The sequence below is a fragment of the Danio aesculapii genome, chromosome 18, assembly GCF_903798145.1.
Source record: "Danio aesculapii chromosome 18, fDanAes4.1, whole genome shotgun sequence".
NCBI classification, from domain to species: Eukaryota; Metazoa; Chordata; class Actinopteri; order Cypriniformes; family Danionidae; genus Danio; species Danio aesculapii.
The window spans coordinates 12,771,803-12,796,643 of record NC_079452.1 but is presented as its reverse complement, the minus strand read 5'-3'; the positions used below and the strand labels follow the sequence as shown (position 1 = coordinate 12,796,643).

Sequence of the window (24,841 nt, the reverse complement as noted above, 5' to 3'; positions counted from 1 at the left end):
GCCCATTTCATTCTGTGCATGCTAGACTTGTCAGCACTGGCACAGACAGTCTCTCTCACATGCTCTGCAGACCCAGAGACATGCCTTTTTGGAACTTAAAAAAATCTGAGAAATCTGACAGAAAGATATGACAGTCTATATCTAAAGAAGAACTCTGGGAAGTCCTGAAAGCAGCCTAATAATAATTTCACATTATTTCTGAAATGTTCAGGACAGTCTCAACAAAACAGTTCAGTCAGTCTAAATACTGTCTTTTGCTTGAAAGAAGGATTTTGTTAACAATTTTGTTTATTTATTTGTTTGTTGGTTGGTTTTTATTGTTGGTATGTGTGCATTTTTCCTCCATTTTCTGTTTGTATCTTTATAAAAGAGACCTAAAATTCATATTTTATGTAGGATGCAAGTTTACAATAAGATATTTGTGTATATGCATTACATTAATCTGTACAAAAGCCAAAACTGGAACTAATTTGACAAAATAACTTAAGATTAGGGTGCAAAACCTAGTACACCCAAATTAATATTTTACATAAAAATATTAAATAAAATTTGAATAAAAAGAATAGTATCAAAAGAACCTTAAAAATAAATAATTTAGTTGAAAAGTTGCTATTTGGGGGGGGGGGATGAATAAAGAGGAAAAATTAAAAGATCCTCAAAAATATACATTTTAGTTTAAAAGTTATGGTTTATAATTTATTTTTACAATACCTCATTTGAATTTAAATGCATTATCTTTCTATTTACTAAAAGTGTTAGGTGATCAAACTTTTATTTTAATGAATGTAGCTGTTTCTTATTGCAGTTTTGTTTAAATGCAACAAAATATATTGAAAACATTATATATGGATACGAATATTGATCTTTAAAAGGTAGTGTACTCATTTATGCTTGCACTTATATATAAATATAAATATTTTACTATATATTTACTCTTTTAAATCTGTTACTGTATATTTAGTTTAGTTTAGTTTATTTAAAAGGTATTATTTATTTATATTTAATAGTATATAACATGATAAACAGTAAATAAGTAAAAAAATAAGTAAAAACAATAATTAAAAAACATGAAACCCTATAAATTATAAGTTATACAGCAATTTTAGAGCATTAGGAATAAAGGAGCGTTTATAACGTTTAGTTTTACTCCTGGATATAGCAAATGTCTTATGTCAAAGAAGAAGGTAGGATGACTGGAGGAAACAATGCTGTGGTGATAAACTGTCATTGAGTATTTTAGTGAGCATACATATAAAGGCTTCCTTACACCTTTCACTAAGTGTTGGAAAAGTCGGAATACCTATTATCGATATATTTATAATAATTATCGATATTTATATTTATTTTATATTCATTTTTAAGCAGAACATGAGGTAGACGTAAAAGATATCTGTTAATTAACAGTTTCCATATTTTGTGATTCACAAGTGTTTTCCATTTATTTACGGTTGTGAATTGCATTATGGGAAGTTGATCTCTGCTCTGTCGACTTTTGATGTTGTAAATTCAACTCTACAGTTTTAAAAAGTGACTTATTGACATTTTAGTAGTTTGAAATAATATAATGTATAAGAAATAATATCTAGAGAAATAAATCTGTAAAATAACAGCAAATGTGCTGGCAGTTTACTACAGTTGTTGGTATTTAATATACAACACCAACCCAGACAATATATCACTTTAAACTATAAAATATGTTCATAAAAGTCCTTTTTTTTACTTTTCAAGGTTAAAAGTTGTTGGAAGAAAGATCAAGGTCTCATAATGAAACTCAAAAGCATAAATAAATGGGGAAAATAAATTATAAATAACAAAAACTGCTAATTTAAGGATATTTTTACAGTGTATTATTGTCCTTGTTGCTGCACAAAAACATGTAAATTGATCAATGTATAGCTCACAATCTATGCTGTATTATCTATGCTCTGTCCGGCAGGTGACACGTTCAGCAGTAGTTCGGGCAGCACTCCAATCGGCAGCATGGACTCGCTCTCCTCCCACTCCTCTGAGCAGAACAGCTCCTCCAAAACCTGCTCGTCTCCACAGCACAAGGACAAGCCCCCCTTCCCCGGGCCGCGAAGCCCTTTCTCCCGCTCCTCCAGCGAGCTGCAGGGCCCCAGCAGCCCAGACTCCAGCTCCAGAGAGCAGGTCTGTCCCACGGACGAGTCCTGCAGGGGGAACATCAGGTCTACAACAGCTCCTACTAAAGCTCCTCATGCACAGCTGAACCGCTCCATTGCTCAGTCTCTGAGATCCTTACATTTAACTGAAGGTAGGAGACTAATATGTAATACAGCTTGGAGTCATAATGATTTTTTGATGAGGCTTTTATGGCTCATATACGAATGAAGTCAGAATTATTAGCCCTCATGTTAAGTTTTAATTCTTTTATATATATTGTTGTTCCCAATTTCTGTTTAATAAAGATTATTTTAACACATTTCTAAACATAATAGTTTTAATAACTACTTTCTTATAACTGATTTATTTTATCTTTGCCATGATGACATTAAAGTGACATTTAAAGGCTTAATTAGGGTAACTATATGCTAGTTAGCGTAATTAGAAAAGTCATTGTATAATGATGGTTTGTTCTGTAGCCAGTTGAAAGATAATGTTGCTTAAGGGGGCGAATAATATTGACCTTAAAATGGTTTTCAAAAAATTTAAAAACTGATGTTATTCTAGCCGACATAAAACAAATAGGACTTTCTCCAGAAGAAAAAATATTATAGGAAATACTGTGAAAAATTCCTTGCTCTGTTTAACATAATTTGGGAAATATAAAAAAAATCACTGGAGGGCTAATAATTGTGACTTCAACTGTATTTGAGCAAAGTACTGTTAAATAGAAGTTTTGAATCCATTTCTGTGATTTATTCTTGTGATTTCTCCAGTATTTGTCACATGTCTCATTCTGATATGCTGATTCTGATTGGTTGCTATTAAAAAACTCATTCTGAAGTGCTGATTTTAATTGGCTGCTAGCAATTTATTCTTATTAGTGTTGAAAACTGTTGTGTGACTTAGGCCCAATTCTATTTTTGTACCCTTTGCCCATACCCCTTGGCCCTTGAAACAGAGTGTGAATGGGAAAAGCTTCAAAATTTACTCCTAAGAAATAGTACACCATTGCACACGTCATCATATGTCATCGCGATCTCTTACTTCATATGAGATCGATGATCGTGACTGCAATAGTTATTCCAATTGGGTTATTTTTTTGTATTTATCTTCAGGAAATCACTGAAGGCATATATTATGTTATCATAACGATATAATGTGACAATAAGATCATAACTATACTGTGTATTTACACCTTGGCCATATTCATTTATGTAAACACATGAAAACAACATTAACATTAAAGCAGACACTGTAAAAAGGTCATTCCCGGTCACTAGACTTTTCTGACAGAGTATTTGAGTGTCACCGAGTGATAGATGTGAAAGTATGTTGTGGAACTGCTATACGGGAGTTATTATTATGAATTATAGATATTGAAATTTATCAGGTTTTTTATAGCATGACGATAAAACACGAACGCCGTTATGATTTAAACATATGCTTGTTTGTTGTAATATTCGGAATAATGACAAAAAACAGTAATTTGTGGATCTCCTTACTCCCATATGCAGCCCTGCTGCAGTTGAAGATGGTGTATTCTGGGATATTTTCTTACCTCTTGGTTTCAAGTGTGGTCCTGAAAAAACTTTTCAGCCCTTCCCCTTAGCCCTACACCTTCAAGCTAAAGAGAATTAGGACAACCCTACCCCTTTACATGAACGCTCAAAACAAGGGGTAGGGGGAAGGAGAAGGAATTGGGATTTTTTTTTTTCAGCAAAGACATGTATTATGCAACCCTGTCATGGATGCCACAAAAAAAGTAATAATAAAATCAGAGCAACAAAAAGTTTTATATTGTGCAGTTTACAGAAAAAAAATGCACAAAACTGCATCTTTATTTCTGACAATTGTAAAGAAGTTTGCAGTCTTTCTCACAGTTCAGCATTTCTAACAATTCCAACAATTCTTAACAATTTTAATAGTCTTTTATGGCTTATTTATTTGAGTGAAGTACTGTAAAAATAGAAATGTTGAAAAATATTGTTATGACTTTTTAATCCTATTCATACATTTTTTGTGATTTATTCCTATGATCAAAAGCTGCATCATTTCCCATGTCTCATTCTGATATGCTGATTCTGATTGCCTGCTATTTAAAAATCATTCTGATATGCTGATTGTGATTGGCTGCTATCTTAAAAGTCATTATGATTTGCTGATTGTGATTGGCTGCTTATGAGCAATTTCTTATTATCAGTGTCGAAAACTGACTTGTGACTTAATATTTGTGTATTCATATTAATATTGTGGAAGGGTATGAAAGATTGATAAGATTTTGAACAACTGAGCAAATCTTTTTTTTTTTTTGGCAAGGACACATTAAATTATGCAAACCTGTGGATGATAAAAAGCCTAGAAAATCATGCATGCTACAAAAATAGTAATAAAAAAATGTGCAGTTCTAGAAACAATAATCAAATTAGATTAGATTCGATTCGATTAGATTCAACTTTATTGTCATTACACATGTACAAGTACAAGGCAACGAAATGCAGTGTGGGTCTAACCAGCAGTGCAATAGCAGCAAGTGCAGGATACAGGTATAAGTTATAAAGTGCAGTTATAGAAAAACTATGGTGATATTTACAGATGGTTGTACTATCAACATTATATACAGGTTGTATTAGCTATGAACAGATTTACAATAAATGAATCTATGTACAGGATGCTATTAATAATCAGGAGTGGCAGATAGATAAACATAATTACAAATGTCCATGTGCAAATAATCTTGCATTTTGTTTTCATTTATTGCAAAAGCAAAAATATATTTGTTTTATTTAAATAGGTAATTGTTATTGCCTATTTAGTAAGATTAAGTTTTATGAAAGCAACACAAATACAATTTAGAGCAGTTTAAAACACTTTATCCATCAATTCCTAAAACACTGCACTGCAAAAAAAAAAAAAAGCTTTGTGTTGTTTGAGGTCCAAATATCAGAAAATTCTTGAATCAAGAAGAATTTTCTTGAGAAGGAAAAAAAAGTCAAATCAAATGATTTTTTCCTCAAAACAAGCAAAAGAATCTTGTTTTCACTTTGAAATATGATTATTTTGCTTTCCCTATTGGCAGATTATTTTGGTTGTTTTAAGGAAAAGCTCACAGTAATTTGACTTATTATTTCTGAAAACAAGACAATATGTTTTGCTTCTCAAAAAAATTCTTCTAGATTAAAGAATTTTTTGATATTTGGACCTCAAACAACACACAAACTCTAAGTAAGAAAAGCAATTCAAACTTTTTCAAGGATTTACAAATACAAAAATCTCATAAAGACACTTGAAACAATGCTACGCTTTCAATTGTTATTGATTTACCATGTGAAAACGTATTTAAAAATAACAAATATATAAAGTAAAGATGTAAACAAAATCTTAATAGATCAAAAAAACGATTCTATAAGGCTTTCCAGCACCTGTACGAACACTGCCAACCTTATCTTTACAAAACTATATGCAGATTTCTTTTTTCTACTGTTGTTAAAATAGACCATCAAATCAACCTTTACTGATCATGTGTGGGTCTGTTGTGTTCTCTCAGGAGTGTGTAAGAGTTTTGCAGGCTCTGTGAATAGTCTGGTGTGTGTCGACGGCTCTAAATCCACCACCTGCCTTGATGTGCCACCTAAAGCACTCCTGCGGAGAAAGATGGACAACAACAGCTCAACTAATGGCTATCAGAGACCAGGATCTGTGTGAGTCTTCATCAGTATACAAATCAGCAAACTGGCAAACCTCACATTTGTACCAAAATACGATGAAAAATGTTGATGTGTACTCTATAAGCTATAAGTGAACGCATTGTTTATGATTTATTGAAAGGTTACGTCATTTGAGAAATATTTAAAAAAGAAAAAAAACAAAAATCAAAGGTGTGTATATATATATATATATACACACATATATAAACGGTTAAAGTCAAAATTATTAGCCCCCCTTTGATTTTTGTTTTTTTCTTTTTTAAATATTTCTCAAATGATGTTTCACAGAGCAAGGAAATTTTCACAGTATGTCTGATAATATTTTTTTCTTCTGAAGAAAGTCTTATTTGTTTTATTTCGGCTATGATAAAAGTAGTTTTTAATTTTTTTTTAAATCATTTTAAGGTCAAAATTATTTGCCCCATCAAGCTATATATTTTTTCGATAGTCTACAGAACAAACCATCGTTATACAATAACTTGCCTAATTACCCTAACCTGCCTAGTTAACCTGATTAACCTAGTTAAGCCTTTACGTCTCACTTTAAGCTGTATAAAATGTGTAGAAAAATATATAGTAAAATATTATGTGCTGTCATCATGAAAAAGATTAAATAAATCAGTTATTAGAAATGAGTTATTAAAACTATTATGTTTAGAAATGTGTTGAAAAAATATTCTCTTCTTTAAACAGAAAAAAATAACGGGGGCTAATAATTCAGAGGAGCTAATAATTCTGACTTCAACTATATATAGATTCATTTTTTTATCTAGAATAATCTAGACTAATCTCGGAATTAATCTATATTAAAATGGCTCATTTGAATTCTGCCAATTCTACCCAAATAATAAGTCTTTGAGAACGGGTTTCTCAAGCCAGGTGGCAAATTAGACCAGGGGCTCATCTCCTGTTTCCAAAATGCATCACAAACTGCTTGAGAAACTGTTCTACTATGATAATTGATGATGAAAATAAATTATGTTCAATAAGATGTGCCTGTGTTTACTAACTGTTAGTAACTGTATGTACTAACTACATAAGCTCCAAACAGCGATTTTTGATCACCTTAATCCGACTAAAGCCATAACTGAACTAAACAGAAATGGAATTAAGACGTGGAGAATGCATATATATTAGTGGCATTATTGAAGTAAACACCGCGATCAGTAAACATCGTCATGTAGGACTTTTCGCCATATTTTCCGACAAGATCCACACACACACACAGCTGTCAGTGAAGGACAACCCACACACACACACATCGCGAAATGCTGAAGTTTTTTCTTTTTATCGGCGTGTGTTCGTAAATTCCATAACATTCTCACCAGTCCTTACTCCTTATTTGTGTCTAATACCTCAGTTTGTCATGGCGGCATGAATGAATTGTTCATGAGTTAAAGTGAAATTGCCGAACTGCAGTTAAAGTCAGGCATCCTGCTGATTTGATTCAGAAGGGCACTTTTTTGTCAGATGGCTCACCGGTCAGGTATACATCCGCCCTAAAATATCAAGGTGAAAGTCATCATAGCTTGCGTAGAATAGACCCAGCTCCCAACCCAACTTTGAGAGTAGATTAAAGGCGATATTTTTTTTATCACAGCACGTTAACGCCAATAACGGCCCACTTCTAATATATATATATATATATATATATATATATATATATATATATATATATATATATATATATATATAGATAGATAGATAGATAGATAGATAGATAGATAGATAGATAGATAGATAGATAGATATAGAGAGATATAGAGAGATATAGAGAGAGATATTAAGAGGTGTGAATCTATACTGGTCTCACGGTTCGGTTCGGTTACGATTGTCATGCCATCAATTCAGTTCAATTCGATATTCTGGTGCATCACGGTGCATTGACGATGCTTTCCATACACAGTGTTGTATTTATAACAAGCTGTCTGTATTAACTCACACACACACACACATGGACACACAGCACCACACTGTCTCTCATTCACTCACATACACAAACATAGACAGCACCAAACAAACACACACGCACACACACACACCACGCGCGCTTGCTTGCTCGGGAGCGATATTGTGAGACCGCCCACTCCTGTTAAAATTAAACCAGAGTTACCGACCACTCCCGCGCTTTTATTCGGAAATTATTCCAGCACCGCATGAAATGTGGTCGGGTACCGCGACAATGCACAGGTGGTCTTAGTTGGTCAGGTTGGTCTTAGCTGTTTTTTACAGCAGGGATACAGATGAAAGTAAGTCATGGTGTGAACATTTTTATATGGTGACAATTTTAATTTTTTAGGAAAGCTGTCTCTTCAGTTATCTATAATTAGATGGTTCTATCTGTCACCTTCATTACGCCATTGTTGGCTTTTTTTAGTGTCTGTTGGGTTTTAAAAAAAAAGCACAACACGATGAGGAATGTAAAAGAATTAATTAAAGGTACATGATGAATAAATATTATGCAGTATCTGTCAGCATAGTTGCTGCTGAATGCAGATTGATAGCAGTTGTTCTGTGTTGCCATGAGTTATAATTACACCGAAAGGTTGATGTGACCCAGCACTGAATTTTTAAATCCTCTCTCCAGGGCAGCTTATATCGCTTGAAGAAAGGAAACATCACATCTGACTTAAAGGGAAAGTTCACCCAAAACAGGAACATTCTGTCATCATTTAATCACCCTTCGCTTTTCACAAACCTTCATCAGTTTCTTTCTATCACTGAAAACAAAAGAAAGTGAAGATTGTTGAAGAAAGGGAAAACCTGTAACCATTGACTTCCATTGTATTTGGGTTTTTTCCCTACTGTGGAAATCAATGGCTTTCAGCATTCAAAACATATTGGTGTTGAACAGAATAAAGAAGCTCATAAAGGTTTGAAACCACCTGAGGGTGAGAAAATAGTGAGTAAATTTGAATTTTTGAGTGAACTATTCCCATCCTTTTTTTAAGTGTTAGCAACATGTTAAAAAAAAATTAATATGCAAGTTACTTTAGCAATTATAAATTGTACATTAGTCAATTAACGACTCTGTTTCTCTTGGAGAAGTGTGCGTATAATGCACGTCATTCAAACCATGATATGTAGCAAACGCATCCATTCTGTCGCTCTGCTGCTTTAGTTAAAAATGATTTGTTTAGCAAGCCTAATTCTTGTGACGTCAAATCATTCTGTTGTTAATCATCCTGACGTCTGGCATGGTTTGTGTTTTCCAGAGTGGCTGCCAGAGCTCTGCTGTTTGAGAACCCATCAGCTGTTAAACATCCTCCTTTAGGAAGGTAAAGATAAACACATTAACACTTCATTGGTTCATTTAGATATGTGACACTATATATGTATTATGTTGGACTGGTATATTTTTGGCAATAGTCAAAAATACATTGTATGGGTCAGTTTCGGATTTTTATTTTGTGACAAAAACAGTAACGTTAAAGTTCCTTGAAGATGTTTTGACAATTTCTTAAAGTAAGTTTATCAAAAAAATGTAAAAATTAAAATTTTTGATTAGTCATTTGCATTTCTATGCACTTCACTGTATGCCTCGTTCAGAATGATAGAGCACCTTGGGGATTTGGTGGAACAGGAGATTCACATCATGGATGTGCACCCAACAAATCTGCAGCAACTGTGTGATGCTATCATGTCATGTGGACCAAAATCTCTAAGGATTTTTTCCAGTACCTTGTTAAATCTGTGCCTTGAAGAACTGAAGCAGTTCTGATGGCAAAAAGGGGGTCTAACCCAGTACAATTAGGTGTACCTAATAAAGTGACAATGAAATTTATCCCATACAAACACAATTTCTGGAGAAAAACAACTCCATTTCCAACTCTGAATTTCAAGCAGTTCTGTAGAATGACCCAGTTATGATTATCATCAATTAACAAATTGTCTTTAAAGTGTATTGGCATCTTCCTGAAATTTATCATATTTGATTGTCATTCACAGAGATGCGAAAGCCATTTATTCCTGTGAAGCCGAACACAGCAATGAACTGAGTTTCCCACAGGGGGCGCACTTCTCAAACGGTGAGTCTATCTATCCATCTATTCATCCATCCATCCATCTAGTTGTATTGGATCTTGGATCTAAAACCCTAAAACATTTGCTGCATACCACAGCATCAATTTAATAAAAAAATATTGCATTTTTGTGTCAGCTCTGTGGAACAGCCATCTGTTGTTGTTTCTTGCACATGTCAGGACTGGGATTTTATAGCTGGATATATTTTCCACAAGGAACACACTTGGCCGGGCACCAGGGCATTGAAACAGGTCACTGTAACCTGTTCAAGGCAGTGTCTTCCCCTCGCTAAAGCTCAGCAAGCACTTAGCGCAAAATAAACCTCCTTTTACCCATCAACCTCTCTACAGTGTTGACATTTCAACGGATTTACAAACTCGTTAATTTTCGATTCCATTTGCCTAATGCTTTTCAGTCTAAACAGATGCTTGCACAGTTCAGACTGTTGAAAAAAAAAACAGGTTACTGGATGGGATACTTTGAAAGCTTTATGAGGGTTATTTATTAGTGCAAAGTGACCCTGCTTGATCTGTAATTTATCAAAAACCTGCAAATGCGGCACCTCCCTTTCCTGAGGTTACTATTGTTTTGTGAATATAATGGCCAAACTATGCACTAGACTTTATTGTGTGACTAGACTTTATTTTGGCCTGCAGATATGTTTGAAGGTTGTTTTTTTCTCTTAGGTATTTATTATGACATGACAGTATTTAGACAGGAAGCAAAGTATGAGAGAGGGGAGGATATGGAATCGGGAAACTTGTTATATTTTTCTGCTGTCTTATTTGATAAGTGAACAGTTCTAGTCATCATCTTAGCAAAGTTTAGCAAAGAAAACAGTATAAAAAATTCCAATATTTCCCAAATAATGTTTAACAGGACAAGGAAATGTTCACAGTATTTCTGATAATATTTTTTCTTCTGGAAATAGTTTTATTTGTTTCATTTCAGCTAGAATAAAAGCAGTTTTAATTTTTTGAAAAACATTCTAAGGTCAATATTTTTAGCCCCCTTAAGCTCATTTTTTTTCAATAGTCTACAGAACAAACCATTGTTAAACAATGACTTGCCTAATTACCCTAACCTGCCTAGTTAAGCCTTTAAATGTCACTTTAAGCTGAATACTAGTATCTCAAAAAATATCTAGTAAATTATTATGTACTGTCATCATGGCTAAGATAAAAAAATCAGTTATTAGAAATTAGTTATTAAAACTGTCATGTTTAGAAATCTTCTCTCTGTTAAACAGAAAAATATATATACATAGTAATATTTCTATTCAGTAATAGTTCTACTTGCTATAAGTTTAACCCCTTTAGCACTTTCAGCTTAGCACAGATCATTAGGTGCATTCTAAATTGCATTCCTATGCACTATTCTACACTATTTTGTAGTATGAGTTGAAGTAGTGCATTTGCATGAAAAATCCTAAGAAGAATAAGTGCACTTTAAGTAGCCGGATGATGCACTAATTCAACCGTTAAACATAAGTGTTGACACTTCATCCACTTAACTGTCACAGCTTTGCTCACCAAGCAGACGAGGATGAGCTATCAGCACCTGAGGTTGGATTACTTCATTTATTTTGATTGTGAAAGTAAAATTCTGCCACATACCTTGTACGCTACCTTTCGGTGGTGACTGCAGATGTACTCATGATATGTACTATTTAGTAGTTTGGTCATTTATCTGGTCTAGTTCGCCAACTGTTAAACATTGCCTGGTAGGGCTGTGCAATTAATCGCAATCGCAAAAAAAATCGGGATTTAAGCACATGCGATTTCTAAACCGCATAAGGCTGCGATTTTATCTATTAATTTATTTAGATCTTTATACAGAATACATTCTTGTGCGCGTGATTTTAATATGTTAACCAATCAGAGCTGACACAGCACACTGGACAATTACAGCTAAGTTGAGCAGGAGAAAGATGTTAACCAGCTCACTTCGCGCACAACGAAGTTGAGCGGGAGAACCGGATAGGCGAGCGGGAGGAAAGAACATAAAATGTGAATGAAAGCAGGTCAAAACAAAGATTATTTGGTGCCAAAGAGAAATTCAACATCAGTCGTTTGAGTATTTTGGATTCAGGAGAGAGGATGTGGCACAGAGCAAGGTAATTTGCAAGACCTGTGAAAAGATTATTCTAACAAAACGAAGCAATACTACAAATCTGTTCCAACACTTAAAACAGCGTCATAAAAAATTGCCTGATTAATGCATGTTGACAAAAGTCCATCAAAACAAACAAAAACACACATCAAAGCCAGCCCAAACAGCCCAAGTATCCATTGTTCAAGCATTTGCAATCGCCGTGCCTTATGAGAAAGGATCAAAACGACACCTATCATATATGCAAAGATATGATATCTGCGCACATCGTCAGTAAAGACGGCTTCCGAAGACTAATACAAACACTTGACAAAAGATACCAGCTGCCATCTAGCACTCATTTCACACGATTTGCTATTCCTGAAATGTATGAGAAACGGGCGTTGAAACATGACCTCAAGCAGGTGAAATACTTCGCCACGACCACTGATATGTGGTCCAGCAGAACGATGGAGCCGTACATTAGTTTAACGGTCCACTATATTAATGACAACTTTGCAATGAAAAGCCGATGTTTGCAAACAGCATTCTTCCCAGAAAATCACACTGGAGAAAATATATCTGAAGGTTTAAAAGAAGCTTTAGGATCATGGGGACTTTATGAAGAGCAACAAGTGTCTATTACCACATTTATTTTATGTTGTCTGTTTTAAAGACAATTTAACTACAGTTTTCTTTATTAAACTTAATACTATGTTATTTCATTGTCAAATGTTTTGTTATGCACTTCTTGTGCACTGAATACATTTAGAATGCATGTATGTAGCTTGTTTTAAAAAGCAAAAACAGTTGCCATAATCTCAAATAAAATCGCAGTATGATTATTTTGTCTATATTGCACAGCTCTATTGCCTGGGAGATGGCTTGAATTTTCATTTAGCAAATAAAGTTAGTGTTCCATTTGAGATTACACTAAAGTCATACACTACACTACCTGACAAAAGTCTTGTCATTGATCCCAGTTGTAAGAGCAACAAATAATAACTTGACTTCTAGTTGATCATTTTAAAAGTGGCTGAAGGTTTATTTTTCTGATGAATCATCTGTTTAACTGCATCCCAATCATCACAAACACTGCTGAAGACCTATTGGGGTTACATTCAGTATAGGGATGTGCGAGAGATCTGCAGAGTGGATGGCAACATCAACAGCTTGAGGTATCAAGACATTTGTGCTGCCCATTACATTACAAATCACAGGAGAGGGCAAATTCTTCAGCAGGATAGCGCTCCTTCTCATACTTCAGCCTCCACATCAAAGTTCCTGACAGCAAAGAAGGTCAAGGTGCTCCAGGATTGGCCAGACCAGTCACCAGACATGAACATTATTGAGATTGTCTGGGGTAAGATGAAGGAGGAGGCATTGAAGATGACTCCAAAGAATCTTAATGAACTCTAGGAGTCCTGCAAGAACGCTATCTTTGGCATTCCAGATGACTTTATTAATAAGTTATTTGAGTCATTGCAGAGATGTATGGATGCAGTCTTCCAAGCTCAAGGGAGTCATACACAATATTAATTATTTTTCCACTGCATCATGACTTTATATTCTGTACTGTATATTATGTTGGTTAAGTGACAAGACTTTTGTCTAAGCAAGGTCAGACCTTACTGTTATAATTAAATAATTAAAAATCAGGGCATGATCATATTTTATTTTGGTAAAATAAGTGTAATCTAGATGCCTTTGGCTTTCATATAAGCCACTTCTGATACCAAATGATCAACTAGAAGTCAAGTTATTATTTGTTGTTCCTAAAACTTGGATAGACGACAAGACTTTTGTCAGTTAGTGGACACTGTTGTGTGAACAGTGTTCAAATGCATAGTGTATAGTGTGTCAATTGGGATGCTACTCCTACAACTATCAGATTAGACCAATAGCATCTTGCTAAAAAATGCTAAAAAAAAGTTTCGATAATCTACCTATTTAAAGCTTGGCTCTTCTGTAGTTACAATGCAGACTAAGAATAACACTAAAAATAACAGAAAATGAAAAGTTGCTATTTCATAGGCTGATATGCCTATGAACTATACTGTCATCCCGGTGTAATAATCAACAAACTTTGTTGCCATACCATGCCTGCAGTAGGCGCAATAATGTTACTCAGCCACTAAAAAATGGTTAGTGTCTGTAAATATCACCAACATGACCACCTGCTTGCACATGGAGCGTGCCTTTCAACCATGGAGATATTTTTGGAGGGAAATGCTAATGGTCTAATCCGATTCAGTAATTTTTGCTAAGCTAAGCTAAAAGTAGTTCCTCTAGTACCTAAGATCAGCTGAATGGATTTAAAATTGGTATAACTCAACTGCTTAACTGTAAGGGAGTTGTAAAACAAGGTGGCACGGTGGTTCAGTTGTAAGCACTGTCGCCTTACAGCAAGAAGGTTTCTGGTTTGAGTCCTGGCTGGGCCAGTTGACATTTCTGTGTGGAGTTTCTGTTCTCCCCATGTTGGCGTGGGTTTTCTTTGAGTACTCCGGTTTCCCCCACAGTCCAAAAACATGCAGTATAGGTGAATTAAATAAACTAAATTGGCCGTAGCCTATGAGTGTGTGTGTGAATAAGAGAGTGTATGGGTGTTTCCCAGTACTGGGTTGCAGCTGGAAGGGCATTCGCTGCATAAAACGTATGCCAGAATAGTTAGCGGTTTATTCCACTGTGGCGACCCCTGATAAGTAAGGGAAGGAAAATGAATGGTAATAAAGACCCTAATATAACTACTGTAAAGCAAATTTGAAGAACCATCGGTGAGTAAATGAGTAAAGGCTAACTAAATAATGGCACAATTTTAATTTTACGGCGAACTATCCCTTTAATCTTTTTGTTTGTTTGTTTTGTTTTGTTCTTTGAGATTACAGAAGTGTTCTCCTTGGCTTAAAGCTTGTGATTTTCTTGTGTGCAGTGTATCCTTCAGTGGAACCCGGCTGGCTCCAAGCAACATGTGAGGGCAAAACAGGCCTCATCCCTGAAAATTATGTGGTGTTTCTCTGACAGCGTCCAACCAGGAGTGGCCAAGAATTTCATGGTATCCATGGCGACGTCAATTTTAAACCAAGAGCTTTAAGCATAAATCAATTATCAAGTAGGTGCAGTGTATAGATAGGCCATTATGATTGTTAATGAAGAGATTCTTAAGATTAACAGATCGTATTAAGAGATAATTAAGAGATTGTGTACAGTACACAAACCTCACTCATAAAGCACAGTGGTGATTCATGTCCGGATATTAGGAGTAATTCTTGACTAATGGGGTTTTACTCAGGCAGAAATTAAAGTTGAACTTGAAATGAAATCACTGAGTAAAGATACAGAAATTCACATCTTAGGAGTTCTGTTAGGTCTGCTGTGTTTTAGAAAACTGTAATCCTGTCATGAAAGATCAGCAAATAGATCTAAGAGACAGACGTTCGCTTATTTTAGTGTCTTTTAGTGAAGGGGAGAAGTTTGAACCTCTGCAAAAATTATTTTATCTGTAAATGGCTGTCATATTTAACATCGTTCAGCTTACATTATCGGCTGTGTATGTGTGTGTACTGGATTTGGTGGTTTAGGAGGACACAATTTGTAAAATGACATGGGTATGACCTTTTAATTACAATATTGAGGTGGTTTATGAGGACATGCCTTGCGTCCTTGTGAATTGAATCTTTTAGAAATCATACTCAGTGGTGTAAATTTCAAATTACAAATACTCAAATGACTGTAATTGAGAAGTTTTTCTCAGAAATTGTAATTTACTAAGTAGTTTTGACAATATGTACTTTTACTTTCCCTTGAGTACATTTTTTGTGCTGTATCGGTACTTTTACTCTACTTTTTTTTCCTGCCTGCAGTTGTACTTTATTTTTTCTTGTCTATAGAGATTAGAAAAGTCAGTCCTGTGTTTCCTTTCCAATCAAAATCACACATAGAAGGTAAATCGCATCATACTGAACAACTGCAAGACATGGGCAATTTATAAATGCAGCAAACTGTTTGGAAGCCTTTATAGTGTCCAAGAGGATGTCCAAAATCTTGACGCTCAATGACTCAGAGACTGTTTAGATGCATGTCACTGATGAGAAGATGACAGATGTTTTCTGTATGGTGACCGAAAGGGCCTTAAACAATAACTAAATGCACTACAGAATGTTACGTTTACACACACATACACACACAAATGACATTTAAATGCATCAGCTTTTTACAGCGTAACACTCACTACTCTTGAGTACTGTTAAAAAAGGTCTTCTTTTTACTCATACTTTGAGTAATATTTAAAACAGATACTTTTACTCTACTTGCACTACATTTTTGGGCAAGTAATGGTACTTTTACTTTCAGTACTTTTTCCACCACTGATCTTACCTAACGGGGTCATTTCACTTGCAAAATTTGCCACAGGTTTTCTGTCAGAGTTGGGTTTAAGGGTACAATGTAAAATATTTGACCTTAAATTTACAGTAAATTGCAGGCTAATAATTGCATCACTTTCATGGTAAGGTACTGTTCGTATATTTACAATAAATTACTGTGAGGTAGTTCATAATTACAATAATTCAGAAAATATTTCAAATGCCAAATAAAAGTGCCTTTACTAAGATAAAAGATTATGTGTATTAACTTCTGTGTTGAATAAAATTAAAAATGTTTGAATTCCTACAGTATAATTAACGTATAATTTATATACGATTTATAGTATAATTTTTACAGTAATTTACATTTAGTCATTTAGCAGACGCTTTTATCCAAAGCGACTTACAAATGAGGACAAGGAAGCATTTACAAAACTATAAGAGCAGCAGTGAATAAGTGCTATAGACAAGTTTCAGGTGTGTAAAGTCTAAGAAGTACTCTCTTTCTGAGAGAGTACAGTTAGTGGTATAGCCAGAGAGGCAGTTAAGATTAGGAAGGAAAGTGGAGACTTTAATGTATTTATGATGCCTGTCTTAATTTCACAATAAAATTCTGAATTTTTTTTTTTAAATTTCACAGTAATATCCTGTAAAGTGATACTAATGTAATTCACTGTGAAAAATGACAGTAGCGTTGTGAAATTCTGGGAATTTTTTACAGTGTAGGGTAGGAGTAGGGTAAAGCCATATAATAAGCATTTTTTAACAATATAAAATATATTGTGCTTATAGAGGGTCCTCATAAACCACCAAAACCAACATGTGTGTGGTGTGTATCTGATCATAAATTAACATACTTTTACTGTCGCGAATGTTTAAAAGTCTGAGACCGTTTTTACCATTTGAAGATTTTAAACAGAAAATCCAACAGCATTGTTTAAAATGCTGCATTACTGTAGATGAAAATTCTGTCATTATTTACATATCCTTTCGTTGATCCAAGTCTGTACGAATTTCTTTGTTCTGTTAAACACAAAAGATATTTTAAAAATGTTGCTAACCAGACTGGATGCGTTTCTTTTGACATTCATATATATACAGTTGAAGTCAGAATTATTAGCCCCATGAATTAATAGCCCCCCTTGGCATTTCCTCAATTAAATCTTTTTCAGCACATTTCTAAACATAATAGTTTTAATAACTCATTTCTAATAACTGATTTATTTTATCTTTGCCATGATGACAGTAAATAATATTTAACTAGATATTTTTCAAGACACTTCTATACAGCTTAAAGTGACATTTAAAGGCTTAACTAGGGTAATTAGGTTAACTAGGCAGGTTAGGGTAATTAGGCAAGTCATTGTATAACGACGGTTTGTTCTGTACTCTATTGAAAAAATAGCTTACAGGGGCTAATAATTTTGACCTTAAAATGGTTCATAAAAAATGAAAAAATGCTTTTATTCTAGCTGAAATAAAACAAATAAGACTTTCTTCAGAAGAAAAAATATTATCAGGTGTACTGTGAAAATTTCCTTGCTCTGTTAAACATCATTTAGGAAATATTTAAAAAAGAAAATAAATTCAAAGGGGGCTAATAATTATATATATATATATATATATATATATATATATTTATCCTCCTGTGAATATTGTTTCTCTTTTAAATATTTCCCAAATTATGTTGAACAGAGCAGGGATTTTTTCACAGTATTTCTAATAATATTCTTTTCTTAATTTGTTTTTAGATTTTTTACAAAACATTTTATGGCCAATATTATTTTTATTGTTATTATTATCAACTGGTGGCTGTTTTGTGCACTGCAGCCAGCAATATTCTGTAAAAAATATATATTTTCAATATAAATATTTCTCACAATTTGGTCTCAGACCTTTGGTCTCCACTGTGTACTGAAATCGCCCATTTAAGCTTAATGTTTTAGTAGACATCTTAAGAAGATTAAAATGCTCCAGGTCTGTACAGAACTATAAACAGGAATAGAACGTTGCTAATTCAATTAAGTAAAAAGAACAGAACTAGATGTTTTGACTGTAAAACATCTAATATTTTTCAGATACACACACAAACACAAATTGCTTATTACTGCTGAAAAGTTTGTGTTATAGAATGAGAATGAGCATTTAGGTCAGGAAAAAATCTAAAACGTTAAAAATTCAGCTTTTAGCGTAAATGCGCATGATGTTCAGACTTTTTTTTTACTTAAAATGCCAGCAATTGTCAGCAACAACTCCATTATGGTACATTCCGTCTGTTTATTATTGCCGCATGATGAGATAAAACATTTCAAATGTGTATTATGAGGATAAACGATGATAGAAATGTGTGTATATATACAGACAATTATTTTCTGTAAATCGTGAATTTTTCTCTTTAATTTCTGTTCTGTTAATAAATTTGTTAACACAGTGAGATCATCTTCTTGTCTTCCATCCGAGAAAAGACGCGGGAGCTAAATTCCTTCAGAAGTGAATCTCAGACAGACAGATCAGTAACTTCTGCACAGATCTGTGGAGAAACAGCGTCAGACATATTTAGAAAGGAGGTTATTGCCAAGATCCCAGTGTTCTTTTCCCATTTAAATGCATGAGAATGATCTGTGTCCTTGACTGCTGGTGCAGAACTGATACTCCCCTCAGCAAAACCGTCAAGGTCACAGGGAGGAAATCAGTGGAGCTCAGAGAAATGTTTTCCAAATGTAAGACCATGCCTTTCAATAAATGTAAAAAATAATAAAATAAAATAAATGCCAGCCTGCTCGAACAAATTATGGTGGGTGAAATTAATTACTTTTATGTATTTAGATTTTTTTTTCATAGAAAATTGATGTACTTTTTATTTCATGTGATATTAGATGTTATTAAGCAGCTGAATACATCTTTTGGCCTGGAAAGTATCTGCTGTTTTCATTTTAAAAAAATATTCTAGATCAGTGTTTCCCAACCCTGTACCTGAAGGTGCACCCACAATACACATTTTCAACCTCTCCCTAATCAAACACACCTGAATCAACTCATCAAAACATAAGAAGAGACTCCAAAAGCTGAAGTTAATGGGTCAGATGAGGGAAACATCCAAAATATGTACTGTTGGTGTGCCTCCAGGAACAGGGTTGGGAAACACTCTTCTAGATGTAAACATCAAATAGATTTCTCTGTGATAGATTCTAGCTGAAACGAACACAAGCAATTAACATAAGCTTGTTGATTTTCACATGAATTTTGATTACATTGACATTGTCGATGTATATTTTCAGATTTTCATTCGGTTCTTTGCACATCGCTGTGTAAAGACCGCAAAGCAACTTAAGTGCATGCTTTTTAAACAAATATGCGACTCTTTTTTTATTGAGATTTATAAATCAAAGGCAAATAAACAGGCTTTTCATTGATATATGGTTTGTTCAGTTTATGGTTTATTGACAGCACAATATTTGTCCAAGATGCAACGAGGGTTCAAAAACAATAGAAATACTAAGAAAATTGTGTTTAAAGTTGCCCAAATTAAGTTCTTAGAAACTTATTTTACTAATATAAATGTATTTTACTAATATCATTTTACTAATTTATTTATTTTATTTAGCATTTAAGGTTTTTTGGTGACATGTTTAATTAAAGTTATCCAAATAAATGTACAAAGTGCTTTCAGAGATATAATCAGAGGCAAGTTTTACAAACAAATGTGCAATTCATTATAGTCCAAACGTACTACAAAATCAAATCATAAACTATAGTAGCAAATAGGTTAACTAAATATTTACCAAATAAATAAATACGAGACTTTTTAAGGACAAAACAATAATAATAATAATAATAATAATAATAAAGAAATCATAGTAATCCTTAAAAATAAATAAAATAAGTAGATAAATCAAAAGATAAATGGAGGTAAGGAAAAAAGAAACTAAAGCCTCTGCTAAGGCACATAAAACAATATAATAAATTATATATATATATATATATATATATATATATATATATATATATATATATATATATATATATATATATGTGTGTGTGTGTGTGTGTGTGTGTATGTATGTATGTATGTATCGATATATGTATGTATGTATTCATGTATATAAAATAATCAAAAAAATAATGTTTATAAAATAATATATATTTAATAAAATAATTAGACCACGGCACAATCCTATAGTATAAAAACAAGTTTTTATATATTTACAGTAGCAAAAAGTACTAAATGTCTTCAAGGAACATGATTTTTATATAACATTTTACTGATTTTTGACTGTCTGGAATACTTGATACTGTTTGGTCAGTCGCTACATTCCAATGTTATCCTGAGATAACAACCGCTAAATAACACAGGCTCAGCTGGGAACTTTAAATCACCCAGACCGACTGTTCAAATCCAAATCTGTAATTGTCTTGTCTGTGATTTGTTTTTTTTTACTCTACGGGGGCCCTCTTGTAAATCAATCAATTTATAAGTTAGTATATGCTTTCTCCAGTAAGTTTCGTTTCTGTCAGCTTTGTATTTTTGACTGTTTGGCATCATCTTGTGACAGAATAACGCTCAAGTTAGTAACACAGGCTCATTGTGTATACGTACCCATGTCTACATTTCTGGAGAGCCCAATTATGTAGCCAGAGGTACATCTGGCTGCATTTCGTCTTTAAAAATGCGACGGGGCGGTATGATGCCATCAACGGCTTCTGTTCATTTTTGTGCTACCAGCTGATCACTTGTATGGGCGGCTTTTCCGATGTTACTAGTTTGCCCAGTAGCACGCCACATAAGCTGATGGACTTGGGAGTTGAGTTGACCGCAATGACGGGGTTCTAGTCCGATGAAAAACGATTTGAGAAATCAAAAACACAAAAAAACATAAATAAACAACAATCTGAAAACGTGCTGTCGCGATGGCTTTTCTTTTCCCAGATTACTTTTGAAAACACTATCGGTTGGGCTTAGGGACGGGGCTGGGAGGGTCAGTCAGTCGACAGCAAGCTGGTTGACTGAAGTGTATATTGCACCACTGGTGGATTTATGCGATAAGAGGACGTGCAAGAGGAATGTGAGATCATTAAAAAGCATACACAGCAGCCTCTGGTGCTGCGAGCAGATGTACCTCCAATTACGTATTTTGCTGTCCCCAGAAATGTAGACCTGGGTACGTATCCATAATGAGCCAGCGTTTCTAGTTAGTGTATACTCCATCAGCTGTTTTTGTCAGATGTGCATTTAATTAAAGAATTAATAAGCTATTACTTCTCAGAAAAAATGTTTTATGTCTATTTTTTTATGTTTTGTGGAAAGTAGCCATGTAATCAGCAGGATAAAATACATCCAGGACAATTGTTTACACAGAATAAAGCCCTTCAGCTTTGTGTCAGGCTTTATTCTGTGATAACAACCTACTGTGTGTTCCTTATCCCTAACTTAACAAAGTGTAATCAAAACTAACTAGCATTTGGAGTTCCTCAAATCCACTGAGGAATATCAGAGTGAAACATTTTCCTTTTCATCACATTCAAACACATTTCCTGGACAACTAGGACTTGAAAATGACCCCATCATTGTTTCACCCTCAAGGCGTCCTGACTTTCTTCTGTCAGATGAACACAGTCAAAGTAGTTACATTTTAATGCTGTTGTAATGCTTTTATTTTCCAAAAAGAGCATAAATTTGTCGGCAAAATGACTCAAACACCACCAGGGGCGCATGTCTGTTGAAGCAGATCGATGTGTTTTTGTAACAAAACAAAAAAATCTAATTTTAAAATTACAAACTTAAGATGAACGTTCTAGACAACTTGTTTGCTGACCTCTGATGTATGACTTAAGACGCATTTGTAGTTAAAGAGTAACAGTTAGTTTTACAATGGTTTTATTCACTTGTGGAATCTTAAAACTAGCCACTAACCTATACCATTACACAGCATGGAAGAACCAGGATAAACGTAAAACATTCCAACTGTTTTTGTCTGATAGAACAGTCATATACACAGAGAATGGATTGAGAGTAAATTAATATTGATTTTAATATTTAGGTAAACTATTCCTTTAGCCATAAAGGAATCTAAGAGATTATGAAGATATGCCATCCATAAACAAACAACAGAAAGCATCACAGATGTTCTAATAGCTTCTGCTACAAATATGCTTAAAAACATTATAAACCCTTACCTTTTAACCATTAAAACCACTGTACTTAATTGTTAATTAACTTGTGTGTTTTGGGACATGTTCCATTTGGATTTAGTGGTTATAACCTGCCACCAATAGAATGAAACTAATTACCAGTATATCCACACAGGGACCGTTAGAATTTCTGTTCAAATGAATACAATTCCCATTCTAATCATTACAAATATGAGTTTCAATTGTTTATGTCCTTTTATGCAGAGCTCAATATAATAGCATGCCTCTATCAATATTTTTCTCGTTTTTTGCTTATTAGTAGTATTAATCTAATAGTTATCTAGTAGTTTAAGTATTGGATAAGTTTATAAATTGCAAAAAAAGATCATACTAATAAAAAGCCAGTAGTAAATAGTGGGAACTGTTACGTAAAGAGTTACAATATATTCTTATTTGTTTGTTTGTTTGTTTCCCTGCTGAAAAAAACTGCTTAAAGCAGCCTAAGCTGGTTGGCTAGTTTTAGCTGGTTGACCAGTCTGGCTTTAGAGGGGTTTTGGCCATTTCCAGGCTGATTTCCAGCCTGGTCTTAGCTGGTCAGACTGGAAAATGACCAGTTAAAACCTACTAAAACCTGGTTTAAGCTGGACGTAGTTTTGGCTGGGCTCCCAGCCTGGTTAGGCTGGTCAAGCTGGTTAGGCTGGTCATCTCCCAGCCTGACCAGCTAAGACCAGGCTGTACATAGCTGGAAACCAGCATAGAAATGGCCAAAACCCCTCTAAAACCAGGCTGATCAACCAGCCAAGCAGCCTAGGCTGGTTTAAGTAGTTTTTTTCAGCAGTTTTTTTTTTTTTTTTTTTTTTGTTTTTTTTTGTGTGTGTGTTTTGTTTTGTTTTTTGTGTTTTGTTTTTTGTTTTGTTTTGTTTTGTTTTTTGATTTGTTTTGTTTTTTGTGTTTTGTTTTGTTTTGTTTTGTTTTGCTTTTTGTTTTGTTTTTTGTTTTGTTTTGTTTTTTGTTTTGTTTTTTGATTTGTTTTGTTTTTTGTTTTGTTTCTTTGTGTTTTGTTTTTTGTTTTGTTTTGTGTTTTGTTTTGTTGTGTTGTGTTGTGTTTTGTTTTGTTTTGTTTTTTTTTTTTGTTGTTTTTTTTGTTTGTTTTTTGTTTTGTGTTTTGTTTTTTGTTTTGTGTTTTGTTTTGTTTTTTGTTTTGTTTTGTGTTTTGTTTTTTTATTTGTTTTGTGTTTTGTTTTGTTTTTTGTTTTGTGTTTTGTTTTTTTATTTGTTTTGTGTTTTGTTTTGTTTTTTGTTTTGTGTTTTGTTTTGTTTTTTTATTTTGTTTTGTTTTGTTTTGTTTTTTTGTTTTTTGGACCTATCAGTGGTTTTTTTCAGTGATTTGATTTCTCAAATGCCACAATATGTGCATTTCTACATAATGTTTCTCTGTTTTTAAGAACACTGAATCTGTTTTAGCTCTCCTTGCTAGATATTTTACTTTGAAACTGTTGTAAAATCTCATGCACATATATTACTTATGAGCCTCAGTGGTGCAAAATTGTCTTTGTGGAAACATTAAATTCAAGCATTTGACATAAATTTAACCCTCTACCGCACGGTGTTGCCATATGGAAACATGATATTTATGTCCATTTCCCTGCCACTGTTTCTTTAAGACCAACGTTCTATTTATTTATTTATTTATTTTTTAAGAAGACCTTAGTTTAGCCACTGATGTGCTTCGGTTAAGTCACATGACGTGCAGTGTTTTTCTGTAGTGCGATTTCTGATAGACTGGAGTTTATTGAGTATCAACTCATGTCAGATCCAAAAAAAAAATCTGAAGCATCACCTCCTATAAGTTATGATGACATATTCGCAACTCAAAAAAGTTTTTATCAAATTAGTTTTTTGTAAATCGATTAAATGTATGTTTTGCCAAATGACAACACTGCAATAGTGGAATGTGCAGTGTTGTAATAGGTTAGCAAGCTAGCAAGGTCAGCTGTGATCTTTTAAGTTGTAGCAATAGCAGCACGAATACTAGTAACAATGTTGATTAGTCATAAGTTAATGGCATTTACATCATGGATAAAATCAAATTATAATAATAATATAAATTATTATATTATTATATAATATAAATACAGGGAACATGTATTAGCGAGGACCACCATGTTCCATAGTAAGTGAAAGAAGAAAAGGACAGAACTGGCTCTTACTGCAGATGAAAGTGAGGATGAGATGGGTGTTAGTGACTATAAGAATAAGGCAGATTGGACATTTGATTAGAGCAGTGATGGAGACAGTTCAGGTAAATTAGCTCAGAGGCGGATAAGACAGGCGTAGTATAGTAAACATTAGCTAGTTAGCTACATTATTCTGATGCATTAGACTTGTTATTTATTTGTTATAATATTT

General features: G+C 33.8%; 1 protein-coding gene across 1 annotated transcript in view; it reads left to right on the top strand.

Moving 5' to 3' along the window:
• The window catches only part of LOC130245273 (rho GTPase-activating protein 42), a 377,423-nt gene extending 359,528 nt beyond the window's left edge, over window positions 1–17,895 (top strand). The window contains exons 21-25 of the mRNA XM_056477913.1: window positions 1,937–2,272; window positions 5,669–5,822; window positions 9,044–9,106; window positions 9,777–9,856; window positions 14,872–17,895. Coding sequence (XP_056333888.1) covers window positions 1,937–2,272; window positions 5,669–5,822; window positions 9,044–9,106; window positions 9,777–9,856; window positions 14,872–14,960 — 722 coding nt within the window. The 3' untranslated portion in view covers window positions 14,961–17,895. The remainder of the gene's footprint in view (window positions 1–1,936; window positions 2,273–5,668; window positions 5,823–9,043; window positions 9,107–9,776; window positions 9,857–14,871) is intronic.
• The last annotated feature ends 6,946 nt before the right edge of the window (window positions 17,896–24,841 follow it).